The 23720-nt window shown below is 42.0% G+C and overlaps 1 protein-coding gene across 8 annotated transcripts in view; it reads right to left on the bottom strand.

Annotated features, from left to right (window-relative positions):
• Positions 1–389: 389 nt before the first annotated feature.
• PPP1R13B (protein phosphatase 1 regulatory subunit 13B) overlaps positions 390–23720 on the bottom strand; it is a 95548-nt gene continuing 72217 nt past the window's right edge. For 2 of the 8 annotated variants that reach the window (XM_056544974.1, XM_056544982.1), the window contains 9 exons: positions 21593–21751; positions 18211–18380; positions 17373–17865; positions 13990–14765; positions 10223–10360; positions 9846–9979; positions 5816–5982; positions 4228–4427; positions 391–1828 (listed from right to left, as the gene is read on the bottom strand). In XM_056544974.1, the coding sequence (XP_056400949.1) occupies positions 1787–1828; positions 4228–4427; positions 5816–5982; positions 9846–9979; positions 10223–10360; positions 13990–14765; positions 17373–17865; positions 18211–18380; positions 21593–21751 (2279 nt within the window). In that variant the 3' untranslated portion in view covers positions 391–1786. Of the gene's footprint in view, positions 1829–4227; positions 4428–5815; positions 5983–9845; positions 9980–10222; positions 10361–13989; positions 14766–17372; positions 17866–18210; positions 18381–21592; positions 21752–23720 lie in introns of all 8 variants that reach the window. The other 6 variants (XM_056544976.1, XM_056544975.1, XM_056544977.1 and 3 more) reach the window with 6 other exon arrangements.

Here is a 23720-nt window from a genome sequence, read left to right as displayed (position 1 = left end):
TTCTTTTAGTGTTCGCCCCATCACACTTGCCCACAGGTGGTATTGCAACTTACCAGTCACTTCAAGCTGAACCCAAAGTCACATTATTTCTAGAAGAAAGCAGCCATGTTTTCCTAAATACTTACAGTCCCCTCTATCATTTCATATAAATTCACCTTCAGTGTCCAAATCCTGCATCAAACATAACCTGTTAAAGAACTACAACAGTGTAGCTGTGAGGTCTCCAAATTTAGGCAAGTGTGTAAGGAGGGTGCCCTACTGGCTAAAAACCCTTAAAGGGGTACTCCGGTGAAAACCTTTTTTTCTTTTAAATCAACTGGTGGCAGAAAGTTAAACGTATTTGTAAATTACTTCTATTAAAAAATCTTAATCCTTCCAGTACTTATTAACTGCTGAATACTACAGAGGAAATTCTTTTCTTTTTGGAATGCTCTCTGATGACATCACGAACACAGTTCTCTCTGCTGACGTTATTATAATAATAATAATGCGCTATTTATTGTTGTCCTCAGTGGGATTTGAACCTAAGTCTTCAGCACTACCAAGGCAGCAGTGCTAACCACTGAGCCACCATGCTGCCCTTAGCATACATCTGCTATACATGGTTGCTAAAATGGACAGAGATGTCAGCAGAGAGCACTGTGCTCGTGAGGTCATCAGTGTTCCAAAAAGAAAGGAATTTCCTCTGTAGCATTCAGCAGCTAATAAGTACTGGAAGGATTAGAAAGAAAGATAGATTTTTTAATAGAAGTAATTTACAAATATGTTTAACTTTCTGCCACCAGTTGATTTAAAAGAAAAAAGGTTTTCACCGGAGTACCCCTTTAACTAGAGCAATGAGTTGTCTGTAGACCTGGGCACTAAAGAGTAACACAGCATATAAAAAAACATGGTGCCCACGCTTGTAGGTTAGAATTAATGGCGCTATATCACCTCCCAACTAGTGCGCATTGACCGTGTAAAAAGACAGGCATTCAATGTACTGTTATGACTAGTGGCGTTTATGCAGAAATGGCTCAAAGTGCAAATAGTGTTCTGCCCCTACCCCACTTACAATTCCCCTCAACATAGAAATCATGGCGCTCTGAACCCCCACCTCACCATACACATCCCTTATGTCTTCTATAACACTTGCTCTTCATGCTCTCCTCCCCGCTCACTCCTCCTTGCTGCAGTCATTCATCTACATACGGATCCTCTCTCTTCAATATCCTCAGGGTTTAAAAGTGGATAAAAAAACAAAAATTGGGCACTCTTGATTGGCAAATAAAAAGACCCCCCCCCCCCCCCCCCCCCTACTGGAAATGAAGATCAAAAGGCAAGTGACTCTAGTGAAGTGCTGGAGGTGTAGTACCCAACATGGGGTGAGATACAAGGGGTCCACCCGGTACTTTAAGCACAGGCACTAAAACATTGGCGAAAAGCAGGACGAAGGAGAGAAATGTGTGAAGCTAAAACTTCTTATTTACACCGGAGACATCTCTGTGGTACCGAAGAACAGCAAATCTGTGCTAGAGCATGGCGACACGGTCCTGGCAGATGTCCTATGGCATCATCACTGTAACATTTGCAAACACTTGCCATTGGGGGGGGGGGGGGGGGGGGGGTGTTGAGGGTTTATAATACAACTTGGGACAAGTTACTTCATCTTCCCTCAGTTTTCTAATGCGAGATGTACTGAACGTGAAATGTCGTCCTCCGAATAAGAGCAGCTGCGTCCTGATGAAATGTTTCCAGCACAAGATCTGCAGTTTCCAGTATGAACGTGGGATGGGTTCTGTACCACTCAAGCTAGAGTTCTCTGCCTGGGCTTTATACGGGGGTACAGCTGAAAAATACATAAGAGTAGGGGGGAGAAGATAAGGATTTACAACTTAATGGAATCAAAACAATTTATTTAGAAATTCATATTCAATTGTGCTATCTAGATATAAGATGTGTCCAACTTTAAAGAGGCAATCCAATCTCATCCTAATAATGGGATTACTTTATCATCAGTGGGGGTCCGACTGATCAAGAATCAGAAATATATCCCCCTAAAGTGTGAGTTAAAAAAAATGTTGAGATGTCAGAAACTTTGATCAGTCGGGGTCTCAATGCTGAGACCCCCCACCACCAATCATTAGAACGAGTGTGGAGAAGCATGTGGTAGCTCGCTTCTCTCTTTGTCCTGCTGCACTGGATGGCTCTATGCACTTCTAAATCTCCCTGCTCATTCTAACGATCGGTGGGGGTCAGGACTGAGACCCTGAATGATCAAGACTTAACATCACGTGTATTTTTTTTTCTTTAATAAATAACCGAACTACTTTGTCTTCTGAACAGCTGACCCTGGTTTTCTAAGTAGGGCAGCAGCATCTCACAGTCAAGGACCAGAGAAGTGATATACCATCACTTTAGTAGATGATAAAACACAATTTTAACCAGTTAAGGACTCCGGGCATACCTGTACGTCCTGAGTCCTGTTACCGGGGTTTAAACAGTTCTCCCGAGCGGAGAACGCTTCCAACCCTTGGGTCCCGACTGCCATCAGCAGCCCGGACCCAGGGTTAATGCCCGACATTAACCCTTTAGGTTCCTCACCTGTCTCCTCGTCGTCCAATCGGCGATCTACTGCTCCATGCCTGCTCAGCAAGCTAGAGCAGCAGAGTGTCGATAATACTGATCAATGCTATGCTATGGCTTAGCATAGATCAGTGTATGCAATCAAAAGGGTGCATGGCAAAAAGAGGTTTAAAAGAAGAAAAAAAAAAATTTTAACAAATGTGAATATGTGCCCCCAATAAAAGTTTGAATCACCCACTTTTCCTATTTTTTTTAAATAAAATAATGTAATAAAAAAATATATATAAAATTATGTGTGGTACTGCAGTGTGCGTATAAGGTTAACTAAACTGCACAGTCAATGGCATACACGTAAAAAAAATACCAAAGTCCAAAATTGTGCATTTTTAGTCACTTCATTTACCATAAAAATATTAATAAAAGCGATCACAAAGTCCTATTAAAACAAAAATGGTACTGATAAAACATCAGATCATGGCGCAAAAAAAAGAACCCTCATATAGCCCCGTACGTGGGAAAATAAAAAGTTATAGGGGTCAGAATTTGACCATTTTAAACATACTAATGTTGGTGCATGTGGTTATAATTTTTTTAAAGTAGTAAAATAAATAAAACCTACATAATTTGGGTATACCTGTAACCGTATGGACCTACAGAATAAAGATAAGCTGTCATTTTTACCGAAAGTGCACTACGCAGAAACGGAAGGCCGAAAAAGTTGCCAAATGGCTTTTTTTCAACCCAAATATTATATTATATTATATTATATATATATATATTTTTTTTTGCCGCCGCAGATTATGTTTTAATATAATTGATGTCATTACAAAGTACAATTGGTGACGGAAAAAAACAAGCCCTTATATGGGTCTGTAGGTGCAAAATTGAATGCGTTATGATTTTTAGAAGAGGAGGATGAAAAAACGAAAGTGGGTGAAAAAGAGTCCTTAAGGGGTTAAAGGATATTTTGTTTGCAAATATTTATGACATAGCTATGTGTCAGGCAATAAACACCTAACACTTCTGAAGCCACCACCAGTATATACTATCCTGTAAATAAACAAAGTGAAACCCCAACTGCTTCAGAACCTCTTTGATAGTTATTGACATTTACATGAACCTTGACTGACAAAAATGTTGGCTGTGCCAGATAAAGAAAAAGGGGGGAGGAGGAGGGGCTCTGTAAATAATAGTCTTGTACTGACATCAGAAAGTACAACAATTGTTTGCTTATATCAGTGGTCTTCAAAATGGGGCCCTCCAGCTGTTGCAAAACTACAACTCCCAGCATGCCCGGACAGCCGTTGGCTATCCGGGCATGCTGGGAATTGTAGTTTAGCAAAATCTGGAGGGCCACAGTTTGAAGACCACTGGCTTATATGATCAGAAAGCTCTGATGTGACATTGGGGGAATTTATCAAAACCTATCCAAAGGAAAAGTTGCCCAGTTACCCCTAGCAACCAATGAGATCGCTTCTTTCATTTTGCAGAGGCCTTGTTAAAAATGAAAGAAGCGATCTGATTGGTTGCTATGGGCAACTGAGCAACTTTTCCTCTGGACAGGTTTTGATAAATCTCCCCCAATATTATTATACAAGTATTGTTTAGGTCTACATCACTGGTAAAATACAAAAATCCTAAAACTCGATTTCGAAGTCTTACCCCCAACAGGTTCTTAGGCACATATCCTTCCTTGTCATTCAGACGTGCCCACCACCAGTCCGTCTCTGCATCATCTTTGCGCCTAAGGATCGTGATGGCGTCTCCTTCTCGAAATGACAGTTCATCAGCGTTCTGTGCTTCGTAATCCCACAGGCCGTACACCAGACCTTTATTCATGACGCCCAGCTTCTCCTGAACACCTGGGGCAGTAAGGAGGTCTGCGTTTATCATGGGGTTAATGGTGGTCTAGTTTACAGAAGTACTAGGGAACTTTGGCATGAGGTTTTAGGCCCATCATCTATGGGTAAGAGCAGGGCGCAAAAGATCCCATCATTACATATACAGCTCAATGATTTCGATGGAAACTGTGTAATGGCAGGGAAATGTAACACGTGTTGTTAGGTTCCCCCCAAAGAGAATAGTTGATCGTTGGGAGTCCCATCAGAAGGACACCATGTGATTAGACTCAGAAAAGACAGTAAACTGAAGAGGTTTTACAAACCCGCATCGCAGCAGCCCTACAGCTTGTTAAAGGGGAACTCCAGTACATTACATCTTATCCCAAGGATAGGGGATAAGTTTCTTATAGAGAGGTCCAACCGCTTATCCCTTTCTCTGTGGGGGTGTAATGTACCATTGTTCCCTTTAAATGATACTGCAACCATATTCGTATGGGTATACCCTAGGGCTGCACGATATGGGGAAAATGTGCGATTGCGATTTTGGGCCTAAATATTGAGATTTCGATATGCGATACGATATAATAAAAAAAATAAATAAAAAAAAATGGTGAAATCCCCCCATAATCCCACAATCCCCCCCTCGTCCACAATATTCCCCCCATTTCACCCCCCCCCCCACAATCCCCCCCTCGTCCACAATATTCCCCCCATTTCACCCCCCCCCCCACAATCCCCCCCCACGGTCACAATATTCCCCCCCCCCCACGGTCACAATATTCCCCCCCGGTCGCAATATTCCCCCCCGGTCGCAATATTCCCCCCCGGTCGCAATATTTCCAACCCCCCCCCCCCCCCCCCCGGTCACAATTTGCTCGTCCGACTGGAGGCCCCCTGGTTAGGAAACACTGACTTAGTATTTAAATTAGTTTTTACCTGCTCTGGCCGGCCCCCGCCACAGGAGCCAGCCCAAGCAGATAATCGCATGTTTTCCCGGGGGTCGTATCGCTATACCGCAAATAGCAAAAATCACAATTCGATTGCTTTTGCGATATATCGTGCAGCCCTAGTACACCCCTTATTTGCGGTGTTGTATTTTATGTTTGGGTTCACCTTGAAGTATATCCTGATATTTCAGTAAGACATGTAACAAGATGTAATCTCCTTTAGCCTGGACCCCACAGATAGTTAGAATTAAAGGGTCACATTCAAGCAGCAGCATAGATATTAAGCTAAAAGCTTAAGGGGTTTAGTAAGGGTGAGTTGGATAGGTGCTGCACCCTTCGAGTTTTAGTTTGGAGGGAACCTCAGATGACATAATCTTCCTGTCACCATAAACCTTTAGGTCAGGATATCAAACATAATTGATATACATACAGATTTGCATAGAATAATAAAGTGCGAATTACCATAAAGGAATTGAGAACACTGAATATATCCCTCTTCCATCTCTTCACATTTGTCTGCAGCAGTCTCAATATCACTGATCGTGGTAGCAAAGATGGCTGCCCCACATTCTACCAGCATCTTGCAGAGGTGGACGCTGTTACAAGATGCTGCACAGTGCAGTGGAGTCCTGATAGGAGGGAAACACAACAGCCATCAATGACAGAACACAGTAAGCTGCTCTATACTAATCTACTGCATTACCCCCACTATGCCGGGACCTCGCAGGCCGAGCAGCAGCCAGTGTATAGTTCCCCAATTTCTGAACAGTACGTACACTAGTTTGTTAGAGGGGTATTCCCAATGATTGTATCTCTCTAGGACAGTATTTCACTAACCAGTGTCTCTCCAGTTGTAGTATTGCAACAGCTGGGGGCACATTAAAAAACACTGCTCTAGGATATGTAATCACTTATTGTGGGGGTCCGACCTCTGGTATCTCAAAAAATATGAAAAAGATTGCTTTTCCCCCCACACTTTGGAATCCCTGCCAGTCAGCTGCGCACGAGCTGTAGCCGACCCCATTCACCTGCAGAACCACAGCCCAATCTTTTTATTAGTGGGGATATTAGAGGCCAGGCCTACTCTGACCATGACGTCATGGCACATACTAGAAATATGTCATCACCATACAACATGGCAATGCCACACATACTTATGGGAAGCGTGTGTATATAGAAGATTTATAGTCCTACACATTTGTACAAGAAGATCTAGAAGTGGGTGTGAAGGCCTAAGTGGGTGAAATGGCAATGGGCCATTTGCTTGTCCTTAGGTCACTCAGCGTGTGAAAGTTCTGAAAGAAGATCTTTCATTGTTTTGCATGATATTAAGTTTCCTTTATAGTGGACAAGAAGATTTGGTTGAGGGGTAGACTAAACAATTTTAGGCACTGTACAAAAATATAATGTATTCCAGCGCTCAAATAGGACTTAATATAAATACATACACATGCTTTAATTGCTGGAATGTCTGTATATATAAATATAAATGTAAATATATGTACCTACAATTTTAATGAGATAATTCTGTGACTGTAGTTCATGTACCGTGCTGGTGAGCATTACAGGGAATGAATGGATAAATAAATGAATGTATAGAAAAACATGCACTTTTTCTCTTTGTATTCACTTTGTTTAAAAAAAAAAAAAAAAAAAAAAAAAAAAAAAATTTATATATATATATATATTTTATTTATCTATCAATATCTATATATCTCTATATTGTGCAAGTAGGATACACTCACATAATTCCGTTTTTTCAATGTTGTGAGATATGGGGTTCCGATCCCTGCTGGATTTTTGTATTATTGAATTGCTCCGTGTAGTCTGTACTTCCAATAAATAGTCACTCTGCTGGAAAAGGATGTAAACCTAAAACCTAATGGCATGAGGCCGTAACACCCCTAAAAAACTTATGGCAAACGATACCTTTAGGACGTGTTGTAAGAGAGAAGGGAGGAATCCTCGTGATGTCCGGGGGATTCCTGCTTGTAATCCGGATCCATGTGGTGTTCCGGTCATCCGGGGCATTCCTGCTTGTAATCTGGATCCTGTAGATGTGGTGTTCGGGTCAGGAGGGTAATTTCTCTGGCCAGTAGCATCTCAACCTCGTTTATCCCGCCTGGAGTATACCGATGTGGTTCGAAAAAGTAAAGTGACGTCACTACTGTGAACCAGGGAGGACAAAAAAGATTTCGATGCGTTTCAAAAGCTATGCTCGTCTGGGATCGAAGGAAGCCGCATAACTTTTGAAACGTGTCAGAATCTTTTTTACCCTTCTTGGTTCCCAGTAGTGACGTCACTTTTTCAAACCACATCGGTATATTCCAGGCGGGATAAGCGAGGTTGAGATGCTACTGGCCAGAGAAGTTACCCTCCTGGCCCCAACACCACATCTACAGGATCCAGATTACAGGCAGGAATGCCCCGGATGACCGGAACACCACGAGGATTCCTCCCTTCTAACACACCCTAAAGGTATCAATTGTCATATGAGTTTTTTAGGGGTGTTACGGCCTCATGCCATTAGGTTTTAGGTTTACATCCTTTTCCAGCAGAGTGCCGATTTATTGGAAGTACTGACTACATGGAGCAATTCATTAATACAAAAATCCAGCAGGGAAAGTGAACACAAAAGAAAAAAAAGGGCATGTTTTTCTATTTATTTATTTATTTATCCATTCATTCCCTGTAACGCTCACCAGCACGGTACATGAACTACAGTCACAGAATTATTTCATAAAAATTACATATATTTACATTTATATTATATATACCGACATTCCAGCAATTAAAGTATATATATTAAGTCCTATTTGAGCGCTGAAATACATTATATTTATTTTTGTATATTCCATGTGGTGTGGTTGTTTTTAGCTGCTATAGGCAAATCTCCCAGTAGCGCGTGTATATACATAACATTTTAGGCACTGACAGTCAAAGATCTCTGCATCTGTCAGATGACAGGATCATATTAACCCCTTAACGACGCAGGACGTACATTTACGTCCTAAGCATAACCGCGAGCATCGGAGCGATGCCCGGATCATGCGCGGCAGGTCCCAACTGCTGATTGCAGCCAAGGACTCACCTGTAATGGCGGACATCCACGATCCCGCGGATGTCCGCCATTAACCCCTTAAGATGCAGTGATCAATAAAGATCACGGCATTTGCAGCATTAAAATGGGTGATCGGATCGCCCGCATCGCTGCCACGGCGATCCGATCATCCAGCATGGCAGGCGGAGGTCCCCTCACCTGGCTCCGCTGCCTTTCCGGCGTCTTCTGCTCTGATCTGCCTTCCCGCAGACCAGAGCAGAAGATGACCGATAACACTGATCAGTGCTATGTCCTATACATAGCCCTGAACAGTATTAGCAATCGAATTATTGCTATAAATAGTCCCCTATGGGGACTATTAAAGTGTATAATTAAAAGTAAAAAAAATGTGAAAAACACCCTCCCCCAATAAAAACGTAAATTGTCCCATTTTCCCTATTTCACCCCCAAAAAGTGTTAAAAAAATATTTTATATACATATTTGGTATCGCCGCGTGCGTAAATATCTGAACTATTAAAATAAAATGTTATTGATACCGTACGGTGAACGGCGTGAACGTTTAAAAAAATAAAGTCCATTTTATTCCAAAATTTTTTAATATAAAAATTGATTAAAAGTTTTATATAAGCAAATATGGTATCAATAAAAAGTACAGATCACGGTGCAAAAAATGAGCCCTCATACCGCCGCTTATACGGAAAAATGGAAAAGTTATAGGTCTTCAAAATAGTGGGATTTTAAAACGTACTAATTTGGTTAAAAAGTTAGCGATTTTTTTTAAGCGCAACAGTAATAGAAAAGTATGTTATCATGGGTATCATTTTAATCGTATTGACCCAAAGAATAAAGAACACATGTCCTTTTTACCATAAATTGTACAGCGTGAAAATGAAACCTTCCAAAATTAGCAAAATTGCGGTTTTCTTTTTAATTTCCCCACACAAACAGTATTTTTTTGGTTGCACCATACATTTTATGGTAAAGTGGGTGATGGCATTACAACGGACAATTGGTCGCGCAAAAAACAAGCACTCATACTAGTCTGTGGATGAAAATATGAAAGAGTTGTGATTATTTTTGAAGGCGAGGAGGAAAAAACGAAAATGTTAAAATAAAATTGTCTGCGTCCTTAAGGCCCAAATGGGCTGCGTCCTTAAGGGGTTAAGGGTGTCCACAATAACCCAGCTATTAACATGATCATGAGTACAAATATAGGAAAGAGACAGAAAAGCTCCATTGACTCATCTGAAGATAACCGGTTCAGGAGACATGCAGACTGCTTGGGATGCTGCGGCAATGTTACTTGTTGATCAGTTACTACAATCTCTGTGTACCCTTAGCCTAGTTTACTCAGCCCAACTATACTAGAATTAGAAATAATAAGATCACAGTAATAAAACAGCAGAATAGTTCACATTGAGGGCACTTACCACCCATCACTGTCGGCTGCATTCACATTCACACCGAAGTCCAACAAGAACTTCACGATGTGGTGGTGCCCGGCGCACACAGCGTTATGTAGGGGTGTGATTCCTTCATCATTGGGTTTGCTGGGATCCTCCACCTATAAGGAGTAGAGTTGGTCAATACTGAAAATATTAGAACATTTTTGACAAAAGATTTTTCCATTATTGATAATGTGTATGGCTGCCAGTATCATCGCCTGACTTGTGGTGTAACAACAAAGATCGGCCTCAATATAGACTTAACAGTGTAACAGATTGATCAAGGCATTTGCTGCCATTTTTTATGGTCGTCTAATGTCTTTAATCATTTTAGTGTTAAGCTGTGGGGGAAGTGCCCGTACCTCATATATAATCCTCTGAACTAGGTCAAACTCTCCTTCTAGAGATGCATCGAGCAGAAGAGCCAGAGGGTTGAACTTCACCCGGAGTCCATGTCCGGTCCTCTCAGAGTTTGGTTTCTTCAGATTAGTGCGTTTCACCTACAGGAAAGAGATGGGGTTAACTGCAATTCATTATTTGAGAAAAGCAACAAACCATTGTATTATATGGAGGACACAATGCTGCAGCATCACAAGGAAAACGTATACTGCAAAAAAATAGGAAAAAATGAAGCTTTCGCACTCGCCATGAAGTAGAGACTTTACAATTCACCGGCAGCCGGCATGGAAAAGAGAAAAAAACGCACAGCCGAGGCTATGCGGACTAGGGGCAACAAGCCTTGTTTCACGGTCTTCCCGCTTCCTCTGGCCTCCTTGGAGGCCAGAGGAAGCGGGAAGACCATGAAACAAGAATTGTAAAGGCTCTACTTCATGGGGAGTGCGAAAGATTCATTTTTTCCTATTGTTTTCACATTTGGACAAGTTTTCTGCACCCCATGACTTTTGTCCCATTCACTCCTACCTCACACAGCAAGAGTTACGTTAAGGTGTTGTTAGCAGTGGTGCCACCCCGTTCTTTCCTCTATGCCTACAAGTAGATGTATATTGCATTTGTATAGACGGCAGCAGGGTGAGTGCCTTTTAGAGGCTACAATGAATGGGAGTGAGACAGAAAAGCACAACTCTTCCCCTAGAAACAATGGGGTAGTAGTAAGGCATTATCTATATATACAGAGTTACCACCCTGCTTTACCTAGGCCTCTACCAGTACAATACTCATTAACCCCTTGGTCATATGCTTCATACATTTACTGTACTGCTGCTATGCAGTTAGTGCAAAGTGCTGTAAATGAATTACACAGGGATAAGGTGAAAAGACAGAAGTTGTGCGCACACAGTCCATGGAAGGTGTTCACTGTATAATATGATCCTAGCTATTTAACCCATCAGATGCTGCTATCAATAGTGAAGGCAGCAACTGAGCTGTTAAAATGGGGCAGGCACAATACACCGCAGGACTTCGGAATTGCAATTTATAACTAAAGCAATGATGTGGATAAATTCCCCCCCCAAAAAAGTTTTTCTTATAAAATTCTTTATACATTAAGAAAAACAAAAAACGTATACATTAGAACCCATTCACATGACATTTTAGGGCATCTATTATGCTGTAGATTGCCAAAACAGGAAAAAAAAAAAAAAGGCATGCCGATGTACAGCCCGGACATGTTCCCATTGAGTTCCCACGTGTACCCATTGAGTTTAAAGGTCTGAATGTGAGCATTCTCTGTATGGGACTGAAAACCGTGGTCAATCACACGTGATAAAAAGATATTATAAATACATTTTGGCCTTTTAAAGTCAATAGGCCCAACATCAGGCTGTACATTTGCATCTTTTTTGACATTCACAATCTAATGGATGTTCCTTACCAAAATGTAATTTGAAAGGGGCCTTACTAGCACTGCCACATACTGTGGACCTGTACTATCAAAATATGCTGTTTATCCTGCACAGTGAATGCAGTTTAAAAAATACAATGTTATAGACTGCTGAAAATTTGTAAATATATATATCTATTTTTATTTTTTTTTTTTTTTTTTTTTTTTAAAGCCTATGTATCAAAAATGGTGGCATTAAAAAAATATTATAATAAAAACAAGCCATCATACAGTGAATTCAATGCAGTTCAATGACTATGCTGACTCTGTCCTAGTCTACGCAGCAAAGTAGAGCTAAAAAAAAACCCACTACATTATCAAACAATGATCCCCAGTGATAGTTTTGGCTGTAAGACCCACTTAATACAACAAGGTGGTGACATGGGTCAGTGCTACATACTTATAGTACATAAGGCTGTGTGCCTACACAGCTGATAAAATGAACTATAAGCAAAAAAAACTGCTGAAAAGACTGTGAAAAACAGTTTTTTGTTCTTTTCAGCCATTTTTTTGCATGAGGTCACATAGCCTAAATGTGAAAAACATTCCAGTGCAGATGTGAACAGAGCCTTAGATCCAACATCTGAGTCGGATGTCTACAAGTGTCTACTCCTGTAAATCTCTTCCCTTTGGACATTTCATCAGGGCAGCCATCAAAAAAAATGGACACAAAAGATGTGTTATGTCTGACAGACCATGAACATCTGTTTTACCAGACATTACATACAGACAATAATCACCAGTGATCTGCTAGACAGGGGCTGGAATTATAAGGACGTGCTGGTACCGGCCAACAGAGATGCGTCATATCATCTGGTCCTTCAAGCTTTCATACAAAAATAAAACTTTACATTGTGGTCACTTTGAGTGCCCAGTTAAAAAAGGTCTGACCACAGTGGATCAGGTCTACACAGCAACATTACCACAATAAAAAAATGTTTAGGCTCCGCCGCCATGGTTTCCGTTACAGTGCTGGACCTGTCACGAGATGCACCCCAATAGCAAATTTGATGGTAGCATGACAACAGCCTGGATTATCAAATATTCCAGGTTTTTAGAACAGACAATAAAAGGTAGAAGACTTACTTTTCAGGGTAGACATACTCAACAATAAAGCAAAAGTACACGAATGGTGGGAGTGGGGTTTAGAGGTCTGTTCTAAAACATACTTCTACATATCTTAGGGATACTGGGAATATAAAAGCATTCAGAGACCTTAAATCCTCTGTACATGATCTTAGTGAATAAGGAGGAAGGACAAAGGCCGCACAAACAGAAAATGATCATTGTCACATTACAGACAGTGGAGCTGCAGCCTGGACACAGTCACTGTCTCTACTAGATTGCTAACTCCGATTCCATTTACAACGTCTCTCCCACCTCTTATTACATAACCAGTGCTGAGGCTGCTGTAACCACAGGACTATACTTACTAGCAAGTTTCAGCTGTGGGGTAGCTGTGAGCATATTTGTCCACCAGCAACTAGATCATTGGTGGTCAGGCACATGACGGTACACTCTGAACACATGGTGGTGCCGTAACAGGTAATTAAATGTCATAACTTTTCAGTGAAAATGTGATATACCGTATATACTCGAGTATAAGCCGACCCAAATATAAGCTGAGGCCCCTAATTTCACCCCAAAAACCCAGAAAAAGTTATTGACTCGACTATAAGCCTAGGGTGGGAAATACATCATCCCCCCCGTCATCATCCAGACCCCCATCATTAACACCCTCATCATCATCACAATGTCATCATCCCTGTGCGTCGTCATCAAGGCAACGTCACTATTCCGGGCCCGAAGCGCGGAGAAGAGGCCTCCCCGGTGAAGGTGGACAGCCCGGAACGACTATCCCTCCCCACCGGACGGTCCCTGCAGCACAGATGGCCCGGACCAGCTCACCCTTCCTTCCTGCCGAGGAGAAGTGTGTACAAAACTAAAGGGGGTGGGGATCTGGATAATGACTAAGGCCGCAGTGGTCTTCAACCTGCGGACCTCCAGATGTTTCAAAACTACAACTCCCAGCATGCCCGGACAGCCGATGGCTGTCCGGGCATGCTGGGAGTTGTAGTTTTGAAACATCTGGAGGTCCGCAGGTTGAAGACCACTGAGGGAGGAGAGTTCACGCGAGTATAAAAGCCGAGGGGGGTGTTTTCAGCACGAAGAATCGCTGAAAAACTCAGCTTATACCGTATATATACGCGTATATACGGTATGTGGAAATATATTTAGGAAATATTCTTATAGATTACCAATCTGTAAAATACGTTATAGATCACTTACATGACTACTTACAGCAGTAGACTGTGAAGGGGCACTGGGTGGTGAAGGGACTTCCTCTTTCACCGGAGATGCCACTTCAAGTACAGGGCTAGGCGTCTTTTCCACGGAAGGTACTATAGCTGGATTATTATTATTGTTGTCTTCTGTTGTTTCTGAGATCTGGTTTATAATCTCACTGCTAGGTTCTTCTGTGATGGGTGAACAAACCTTATTGTCATTATCGTCTGCAGAGACTTGTGGTTCTGGTGGTTGTTGTGGTGGTGGTGGAGGTTGGGGAAGAGGAGGGGTAGATGGGACAGGGGCTGTCTGCAGAGAACTTGCCTCTTCCATGTTGCCATTAGTGCCAGTATTACCATTGTCCACATCGGCCAATATGACAAAGTCCTGGGAATTGCACTGTTGGTAGAAAGGTGCGCTCCCCTCCATTCCTCCAGCCAAAGTATTGAAGCGCTGATAGAGTAGCTTCTGGATGTTTGGTCCACTGGGACCTTCGGGCTCAGTTATGGAACTACGTTTTTTCAATGGTCTTGGAGCATTGGCAAGTTTCCTCCGGAGGGCTTCTAAGTCTGCATCACTTTGATATCTCATAGGTGAATGCACTATAGGGGTCAATTTGGTGGGGCTCAGGGGACGGGGTATGTTTTCCACACCAGTGTTTTCAGCTGTAGCAGGAACGGCCTCTCCTTCTTTGTCAGAATTAGGAGCAGGTCCAGAATGTAGAAAAGGTAGGGGTGAAGAGTTGGATGAGCTGGACTGGACAACTGGTTTTCCATACACTGAAACAAATCAATATAATACATTAATACAGAAGACAAAACCTTTGTAAGGCAGCTTACATGACCTGACCGCTTTTCTGGGAGTCACATTGGTACCTTGTATAGGTTTCCCGTAAATCTGTTTTTCCAGGGGGTTTTCATTGCGGACCTATTCTTAGGCTAGGGCTACACACCAACATGAGTTGTGCAACAGCAAATCACGTCTAAGTTAAGCGTGCAAAATATTTGTGTGATCTGTCAGCAACTTGCCATCACACAACTTTGTTGCAGTGGTGACTTGACTGAAAGGAAAAATGGTCAAAATGCAGAGAAGTCAAGAGCAGGTTGCACTTGCATGGGCCTTGCATTAAGATCAATGCTGGCAAAGTCTAGTGCAACCTGAAACCAAATATACATGTTTGGATTTCGAGCAACTGTCATGCAGATAGGTTATGTACGTTGTGATGTATCCACAATGACAATTATTAGATGCAATGTCACAATGTGCCCTTCAGGTCACACAAAAAAAAACATAGCCGATTGCCAAATGACCATCCCTTCTCCAAGATGCCTTCAGATGGCAAGGTACGTATCCGTTTGCAATGGAAATATGGTAGTTAGTTACTATCAGACTCCTCAGGTGACAACTTATCTCCCCAACACAAGGATCTGGCGTGCTGAAATCCAATAGCCCGACCCTACTCTCTCCTGACATCTGCTGTCAAAGAAGAAAGGGAAGTCATACATACGCATTCCATGGTCATCCAGTTCTGTCAAAATCAGTGGGTTCAGCCAACAATGTTATCTGTATGGCTTTAGGATAGACCAACCTTGTAATATAGGTGGGTGTAATGCAACAAAAACAATCATGCCGATCCCCATTTACTTTGAACCACTGCAATACGAGACACATCCAAACTATTATGGAAGTCAATGTCCTGGGTACTATAGTGAAGGGGCATCTGTGTTCCAGAAAGTTCCACTACAGCTTTGCTCTGTTGACCATAGGGGTTCTTGGAATCCTACAGTTATACACTGATGACCTATTAAAGGGTGTTTCAAGACTTGGAAAACCCAGGAAAAGTCATCAATATCTGATCAATGGGATCAAACACCTGATTCCCCAACCAATCAGCTGTTTGCTATAGCCACTGTGCGGCGTATGCAGTGAAACCTGCTGGAAGCAGATAGCACTGTATGTTGTGTGCTGGTCCTGACGAGTTACTGCCACATATACTACAGAGTCTTATTTTAACCTATGTCTAGATATTATGCATTCAAGAGTCTTATTTTGGCTAAAGTCAAATCTATGTGGAAACTTTGTATTGTGCCTTAATTCTGCAATTCTTGTAAATCATTCTTACAATACAAAAAGACCTTCTTACTTGATAAGAAGTCAAGGCCTGTAAAGAGACACAAAAAAGCAAGCAAAGCAGAAAATAGATGGCACACCAAAAAATTATACTTTATTGTACAAACTGCCACATACACTTAAAAAGGAGGTCCTTACTACTGACCACCTTGAGCCATGGAGAGGGACCCCAGAACTAGTCTGGGACTCCCCTCCAGAACAGGGACACCTGAATAAATACAATAATAAAGTGCAATCTTATCACTAGGACAACCAGCCCCACATGAATAAAGTGCAGTGTATAGTAAACAAAAAAAAAAGGCAGCTCCTCTGAGCTATCACAAGGTCATGTATATAGCAACTGAGGATCAACTCAGAAATATGTTGCTGTGCATGAAATAAACCCTGAGTCAAAAACAATGTATACAAAGCTGCACAATTATAACTAGTCAAATAGATCAAGGAACATTAGGTTGTCAAAGGAATAGATAGATATACATCACAGAATCATGGAGAGAGCGAGTGTCCCGTCCCCCAAAAAACCTAGGTTCCCACGCGTTCTGTCACTCTGGGTGACTTCCTCAGGGGCGCATGGCCATACACCACTCAGGAAGTCACCCAGAGTGACGAAACGCGCGGGAACCTAGGTTTTTTTTTTTGGGGGGGAGGGGGGACACCCTCTCTCTCCATGATTCTGTGTTTGACAACCTAATGTTCCTTGATCTATTGGACTAGTTATAATTGTGCAGCTCTGTATACATTGTTTTTGACTCTGGGTTTATTTCATGCACAGCAACATATTTCTGTGTTGATCCTCAATTACTATATACATGACCTTGTGATAGCTCAGAGGAGCTGCCTTTTTCTGTTTACTATAAACTGCACTTTATTCGTGTGGGGCTGGTTGTCCGAGTGATAAGATTGCACTTTATTATTGTATTTATATGGTTTATACGGCTGTCCCTGGTCTTGAGGGGGGGGGGGGGGGCGCAATAGTCCCAGACTAGTTCTGGGGCTCCTCTCCTCCTCTCCGTGGCTCAAGGTGGTCAGTAGTATGGACCGCCTATTTAAGTGTATGTGGCAGTTTGTACAATAGAGTATAATTTTTTGGTGTGCCATCTATTTTCTGGTTTGCTTGCTTCTTTATGTGATATGTTCAATTAAAAGGCACAGACGGCACCCAGCTTTATTACTTATGGTTGAGCCCATTATTCTATAGTATGGCCTGTAAAGAGAAACCAGAATCATACAAAGTATACTACACTACTTATTAGTACCTGCTTTGACAGATTTGTTCAAGGTGTTATATACAGCTTGCTGATAGTTCTTTGGTGGAGTTGATTGTTGAAGATACATTGAATAAATAGAGCTGGAGTTCACGGTTTGTGGCCCTTTTCTTGGAGACTGAGGCCTTGATCCTTTCTCGGCCAGAAAAGGTCGTATGGCCACAGTTAGAGGAGGGTCGGGTCTAGCGTCTGTTCCAGGAAATAAAGGCGACGTGGATGGCGGGTAGGTAGGGCTTGGGGGCACAGAGATTCTTTGTTGTATTTGCTGTGAGGAACCCGGAGGGTGGATGTTGGTTGCTGGTAGTGGAAGGGGCCGCGTGCGGGTGGTGGATCCAGACCCAGGTCTTGGCAAACTTCCATCTTTCCTCCTTTCCAAAGAATTTGTAGCGCTCAATGGAAGAGGACCCTGGTACATGCCATAATTATGGGGCAGAGATTTACTCAACCCGGGCATTGGAGAGGGGAGCTTCCCAGCATCACCAGACTAAAAAGAAAAGAAAATAATTAAAATTATACATTTTAGAAATTTACTTCACATGATTGGTGGGAGTTGTCAACAAACATGAGTATGGAGGTCAGATGTCCACTGAGTGAATGGAGCAGCAGCACTCCATTCAGTAAATATGAGAAATTTGAACAACACTTTGCCATGTCCAGCTTACTAGTCCCTTTAACATGCATATTCGGGTCTATCAGATGTGCCTTAATGGTGAAGCCTAATATTAGTGTTAGTATTCGTATACAAGGGACGGTAACCAGGCCCGATGCAGAATCCTGGATTCCCCTTTTACTGCTGGTGTGGAAATGAAATTGAGGATTAGATACTCACCAACTTCTCAGTGGGTCCTACAGTAGCAGAAGGTAGGGGCTGGCTGGATATAGGTGCAGTCTTGAAGCCGGGCTCCATACCAGATTCATTCCAGTCGGTGGTGCTGAGCGGAGGAGTCTTCACCACCGATATTGTGCTTTGTTTCAGTGTCGGCCAGCTTGTGTCATTACCTGAAAAGTCAGGATTTGAAGAAAACACAGATGCCAAAAAATTACTCACATTTTCTTACAAGTAACAAAACTAAGAAAGCATAAGGGGAGCCAAATTACAGGTTAATTACTCATCGGGACAATGTGATTGAACAAGCTTTATCAGGTGTGAATTATTGGTGATTAGGTTTTGACACCTAAAATTTTAAAAGTACAGGTGACAATAGTGCAACACTCACAAGTGACATTCACAACTGATATATGTCTCTAAACATACTGAATCCTGGCGTTTAAAAGGTTATATTCCGTGAGCTGATCACTGCAAATGTGACCCAGTGTTAATGGAAAACTCTCTCCTTTAACCTGTCACTCTCCAGCCGACGCCAAACTACAACTCCCATCATGTGCTTTTAGGCAAAAGTATTAAATTCACATTGTATCCCAAGACCATGTGCCTTCCTGTCAGTACAGCAAGATGGCCCGGTCGCTAGGGACTTACTGACCACATCTTTATATCTCAGTAGTGTTGACCGGCAACTAGTCCATAGCAACCAGTCTGACACATTTCAGGACTTGTGCTCAAGTCCAAATACAGATAAGGGCAGAGAAGAGCAAGGAATAAACCCCATCAATCTTTTCCCATCTTAAGCTGGCCATATACATAAAGACACATCAGACATACAAAAGTTCAGGTCTCTCCTGATCGCCTCATACACATGGGCATGTGCTCTCAAAAGGGAGAGGGCAGAAATCTGCTGCCAGACCCCACTAGTGCCAGCTTATCTCCCCAAGAACAAAAGGATTGGACAGTTGATCCAACATGCCTGATCCTCCTTACCCCGACACTTCATAGGATGCTGCCTGCATGCACTAGAACTGACAACCTGTGTGAGTATATGTTCAAGCTTCTAAAAGCTTTATGTGTAGTTAATCCCTGTGTTCCCAGTGACTGAACATATTTTGGGACTTCTCACTGCCCCAATTTTGATATCAATTAACAGCAAACCAGGGAGCGGCAGAAAGAAGGTCAGAGGCCCATTATAAAGACAATTAACCTGTATAATATTCATTAGTAATGGAGTTCTCTAGGCAAAGATAGAAGTGAAAGTGACTAGAGGTACCAGTGGACCATGCTTGGATGTATACTACTATCATTTAAGAGTCATACGGGTTCCACCAGGTTTGTTTTTACAATATCTGTGCTATTCTGACATTAAAAAACCCACTGAAGAATAATATGGGAATGAACAGTGCCTTGCACAAGGTTAATGACCAGTTAAATATGAGCCATAACTGGGCTTGCAATCCTGCATTAGTCCTGCCATAATGATATTTACTAATATGGACACAAGAGACATGCATCATAGATCCTATAGAAGGAGAAAGTCTTGTGCAAATCAAGTATAACAGCACAAAAATATAACAGTAAAGTCAGTTAAATCCACAATTTTTGTTGAGACCAGCTAACTCATGTGTGTGGGGTGTCCCACATTATCACTTATGGCAGATGTTGAGGTAAAATAAAACATTGGGCACGTTGAAGTTCACATTTTGTTTTCAGGGGAGATCAGCCATAGTAAAGAATTGTCTAGCAGCGGCTTACTCCTCTCCTGCTAGTCACATGCTTGGCTAAGCGTATATGTATACAAGGAATCATCAAGAATAGCCTGCATTTATTGAAGGTGTATGTCCACTCCGACTGTAAAAACCATAGCATTACCCTATTATGCCCTTATCCATTTGTACAGGGTCCCTGCAGTAAATGTGTTTCAGACTATAAGATTGTGTATTGCAATTATGACCTATAGATGCTTCTCCATCAGGATGCTGATAGATACCACTCATATAACAAAAAATAGTTTGGCTAGTCTCTAACTCATATGACCTATAAATGCTGTTTTTTGCACGCCCCTCCACATCTTATAAAATCTTAAACCGTGAATGTGATACTACACCTCCTAACGTCTTACCGGGGTTAGATGAATATCTGAAAAATTAAAATGAACCCTCATCCACAGCATAAGGAATTATTAGTTGATTGGTGGGGTCCAATGGAGTAGCAAAGCATATGCTTGACCACTGTTACATTTACTGTTTTTGGAACTTCTGAACAGAGAGTTCAGCACTCCGCAATATTTGGAGGTCTCAGAGAATAAATGGAGCGATGGCCAAATAGGTGCAGATGATGCTCCATTCACTTAGGGGGTCAACTACTCTTCATTCTCCTAATTAAATGCAACCCCCATGATTAGCTATGCAGATAGGGGAGATAATCTTGGAATAACCCCTTTAAAGGAAACCTGCAGTAAAATAAACATGTACACTACCCACAGGATAGGGGATAAGTGTCTGATCGCGGGGAGTCTGAAAGCTGGGACCCCCAGTGATCTCCTGCACGGAGCCCCGGCTCTGCCAACACGGTTCCTCCATGTAGTTCTATGGGAGAGGCGGGGATTCGATGTTCACGCATCTCCGCCTCTCCCATAGAACTGTAATTTGGTGGTGGGGGCACTCAGCGAGCTTGACGACACACGCATAAGCTGGCGCACAGTGCAGCAGTGCCAGGGGCCCATTTGGGAGATTGCGGGGGCCCCAGCAGTCAGACCCACCGTGATAACTTATCCCGTATCCTGTGGAGATCGGATACGTTTATTATACTGCAGATTTCCTTTAAGGGGGTTATCCAAAGATTATTATCTTCCCTATCTGTATAGCTGATCGGGGGGGGGGGGGGTGTCCCCATTTAATTATGAGAAAGAAGAGTAGTTGACCACCTAATTGAATGCACCTACTGCACCTACTTGGTCATCACTCCATTCATTCTCTGAGACCTCCAAATATTGCAGAGTGCTGAACTCTATGGGATACGTTTATTTCACTACAGTCGTCCTTTAAGCGAACTGCAAACGTGTGATGAGAGGTGGGCTTAGAGCACGATGCTGGTTAGTGCATGTTTTACCCTAAATATTTTCACCATTGCGATCTTCATATCGCTGTGTAGCCCTAGTCTAGGATCCTCTTCACTGAAACCTACAGAAAAGTGTTTACTCTAAATCTAAAAATTATAGAAATATAAAATACAAGCTCTAAACATATTAGACTGTGTTGTTGTGGGAAATCACAGTTTTCTCCAGAATTGGACGCATGTGAACACACAGCACATAGGAAGATTAATGTGAAGATCTGGTGCGATTGGCAAGCAAACAGTAAGAAATCCTGCGGAGCAGACTCACTGTGCAGGGTGTCAGAGAGGCCAGGAGCCTGATGGAAGACATTGTGGTCAGAAGACTGGAGACAGGAGGTGGAAGATGACCGCACAGGATCCACCAGAATGTCTAAATCTGAAACCTTCCAGGGACCTGGAGATTTTTTCACATACTCATTATCTCCCTCTATAGGAGGAGAACAGGCAGAACAAGGCAGCCACCCCGATGTCAGAAGGAAAAAACATCACGGAAAGAGAGGGAGGGAGAAAAGAAAAGCACAAAGACCGAGAGGAGATACAAGACACAGGACAAGACATTAGGATGCAAAAAGAAGAGTGATGTGAGAAACAAGCAGACAAACAGGCGAAAAAAGTACAAGAAATAAATAACTGCAGTAATGATATGGCGTCAGATCTTTAAAGAGGTTTAAAGGAGAAGTATCAGATCCTGGACATTATGTTATAGGTTATATGGATAGCTGAAAGAAAGCCTTCTCTCTGACTAGTTGAACACTATAGGGGAGGGGGTTTGCAGGGCAATCGGGCATCCAGGATTCTGGCCCATTCTAGCTTCCTGTATTTTTTATCCATTCCATTGCCCTCAACTAATCTCAATGGTAAAAGGAGCCTACTGCAGGGACCATGGGCCAATACTGACATGCCAAGAATGCCAGGATTAGAAGAACATGGCTGCTTTAAAGAAAAGAAAAAGTTCCAAACCTGTCACTAATTGGTCTAATCTTAGACTAAACCGTGCAAACAGACTAAGACTAGACAGTCTACAAAAGCACCAGATTTAACAAACAGCCTTTCTTAAAAGGGTTCTCCGGTGAAAACCTTTTTTCTTTTAAATCAACTGGTGGCAGAAAGTTAAATATACTTGTGAATTACTTCTATTAAAAAAATCTTAATCCTTCCAGTACTTATTAGCTGCTGAATGCTACAGAGGAAATTCCTTTCTTTTTGGAACACTGATGACATCACGAGCACAGTACTCTCTGCTGACATCCCTGTCCACTTTAGCAAGCATGCATAGCAGATGCATAGCAGATGTATGCTAAGGGCAGCATGGTGGCTCAGTGGTTAGCACTGCTGCCTTGCAGTGCTGGGGACTTGGGTTCAAATCCCACTAAGGACAACAATAAATTAAGTGTTATTATAATAACATCAGCAGAGAGAACTGTGGTCGTGATGTCATCAGAGAGCATTCCAAAAAGAAAAGAATTTCCTCTGTAGTATTCAGCAGCTAATAAGTACTGGAAGGATTAAGGTTTTTTAATAGAAGTAATTTACAAATATGTTTAACTTTCTGCCACCAGTTGATTTAAAAGAAAAAAGGTTTTCACCGGAGTACCCCTTTAAGAGTGCCCATTTAAGACAGTTTTAGTAAATCCCCCTTAGGGTTTTAAAATGTATACAACAACCCTGTAGCAATCCCAATGCTAGGCATCCTACTAGTCCTTAAGACAGAACTATGTAGTATAAGGAACTGTACTTCCCCCTTAAATAAAACACAACAGTAATACACATAGCAGAACGATGGTTGACACTTAGATGATTAATAAGATGGTTCACTTGATACATCTTACACTGATGCTATAAGTAAGTGTAATTATGTAAGCAGACATAGCATGTATCCAATATACAGTGCCTTGCAAAAGTATTCACCCCCCCCCCCTTGACTTTTTTCATATTTTGGTGCCTCACAACCATTAACATGAATTGCTTAAGGATTTAGATAATTTAATTTACAGAACATACCTACAACTTTGAAGATGTTTTTTATTTATTGAGAAGCAAACAACAAATAGGACAAAATAACAGAACAAGTCAATGTGCATAACTATTCACCCCCCTAAAGTCAATATTTTGTAGAGCCACCTTTTGCGGCAATCACAGCTTCAAGTCACTTTGGATAAGTCTCTATGAGCTTACCACATCTTACCACTGGGATTGTTGCCCATTCCTCCTTGAAAAACTGCTCCAGCTCCTTCAAGTTGGATGGTTTGCGCTTGTGAACACAATCTTTAAGTCTGACCACAGATTTTCGATTGGATTGAGATCTGGGCTTTGACTTGGCCATTCCAACACATTTACATGTTTCCCCTTAAACCACTCAAGTGTTGCTTTAGCAGTGTGTTTGGGGTCATTGTCCT

Source organism: Hyla sarda, chromosome 11 (genome assembly GCF_029499605.1).
Source record: "Hyla sarda isolate aHylSar1 chromosome 11, aHylSar1.hap1, whole genome shotgun sequence".
Taxonomy (NCBI): domain Eukaryota; kingdom Metazoa; phylum Chordata; class Amphibia; order Anura; family Hylidae; genus Hyla; species Hyla sarda.
This window is presented reverse-complemented; position numbering and strand designations above follow the sequence as displayed.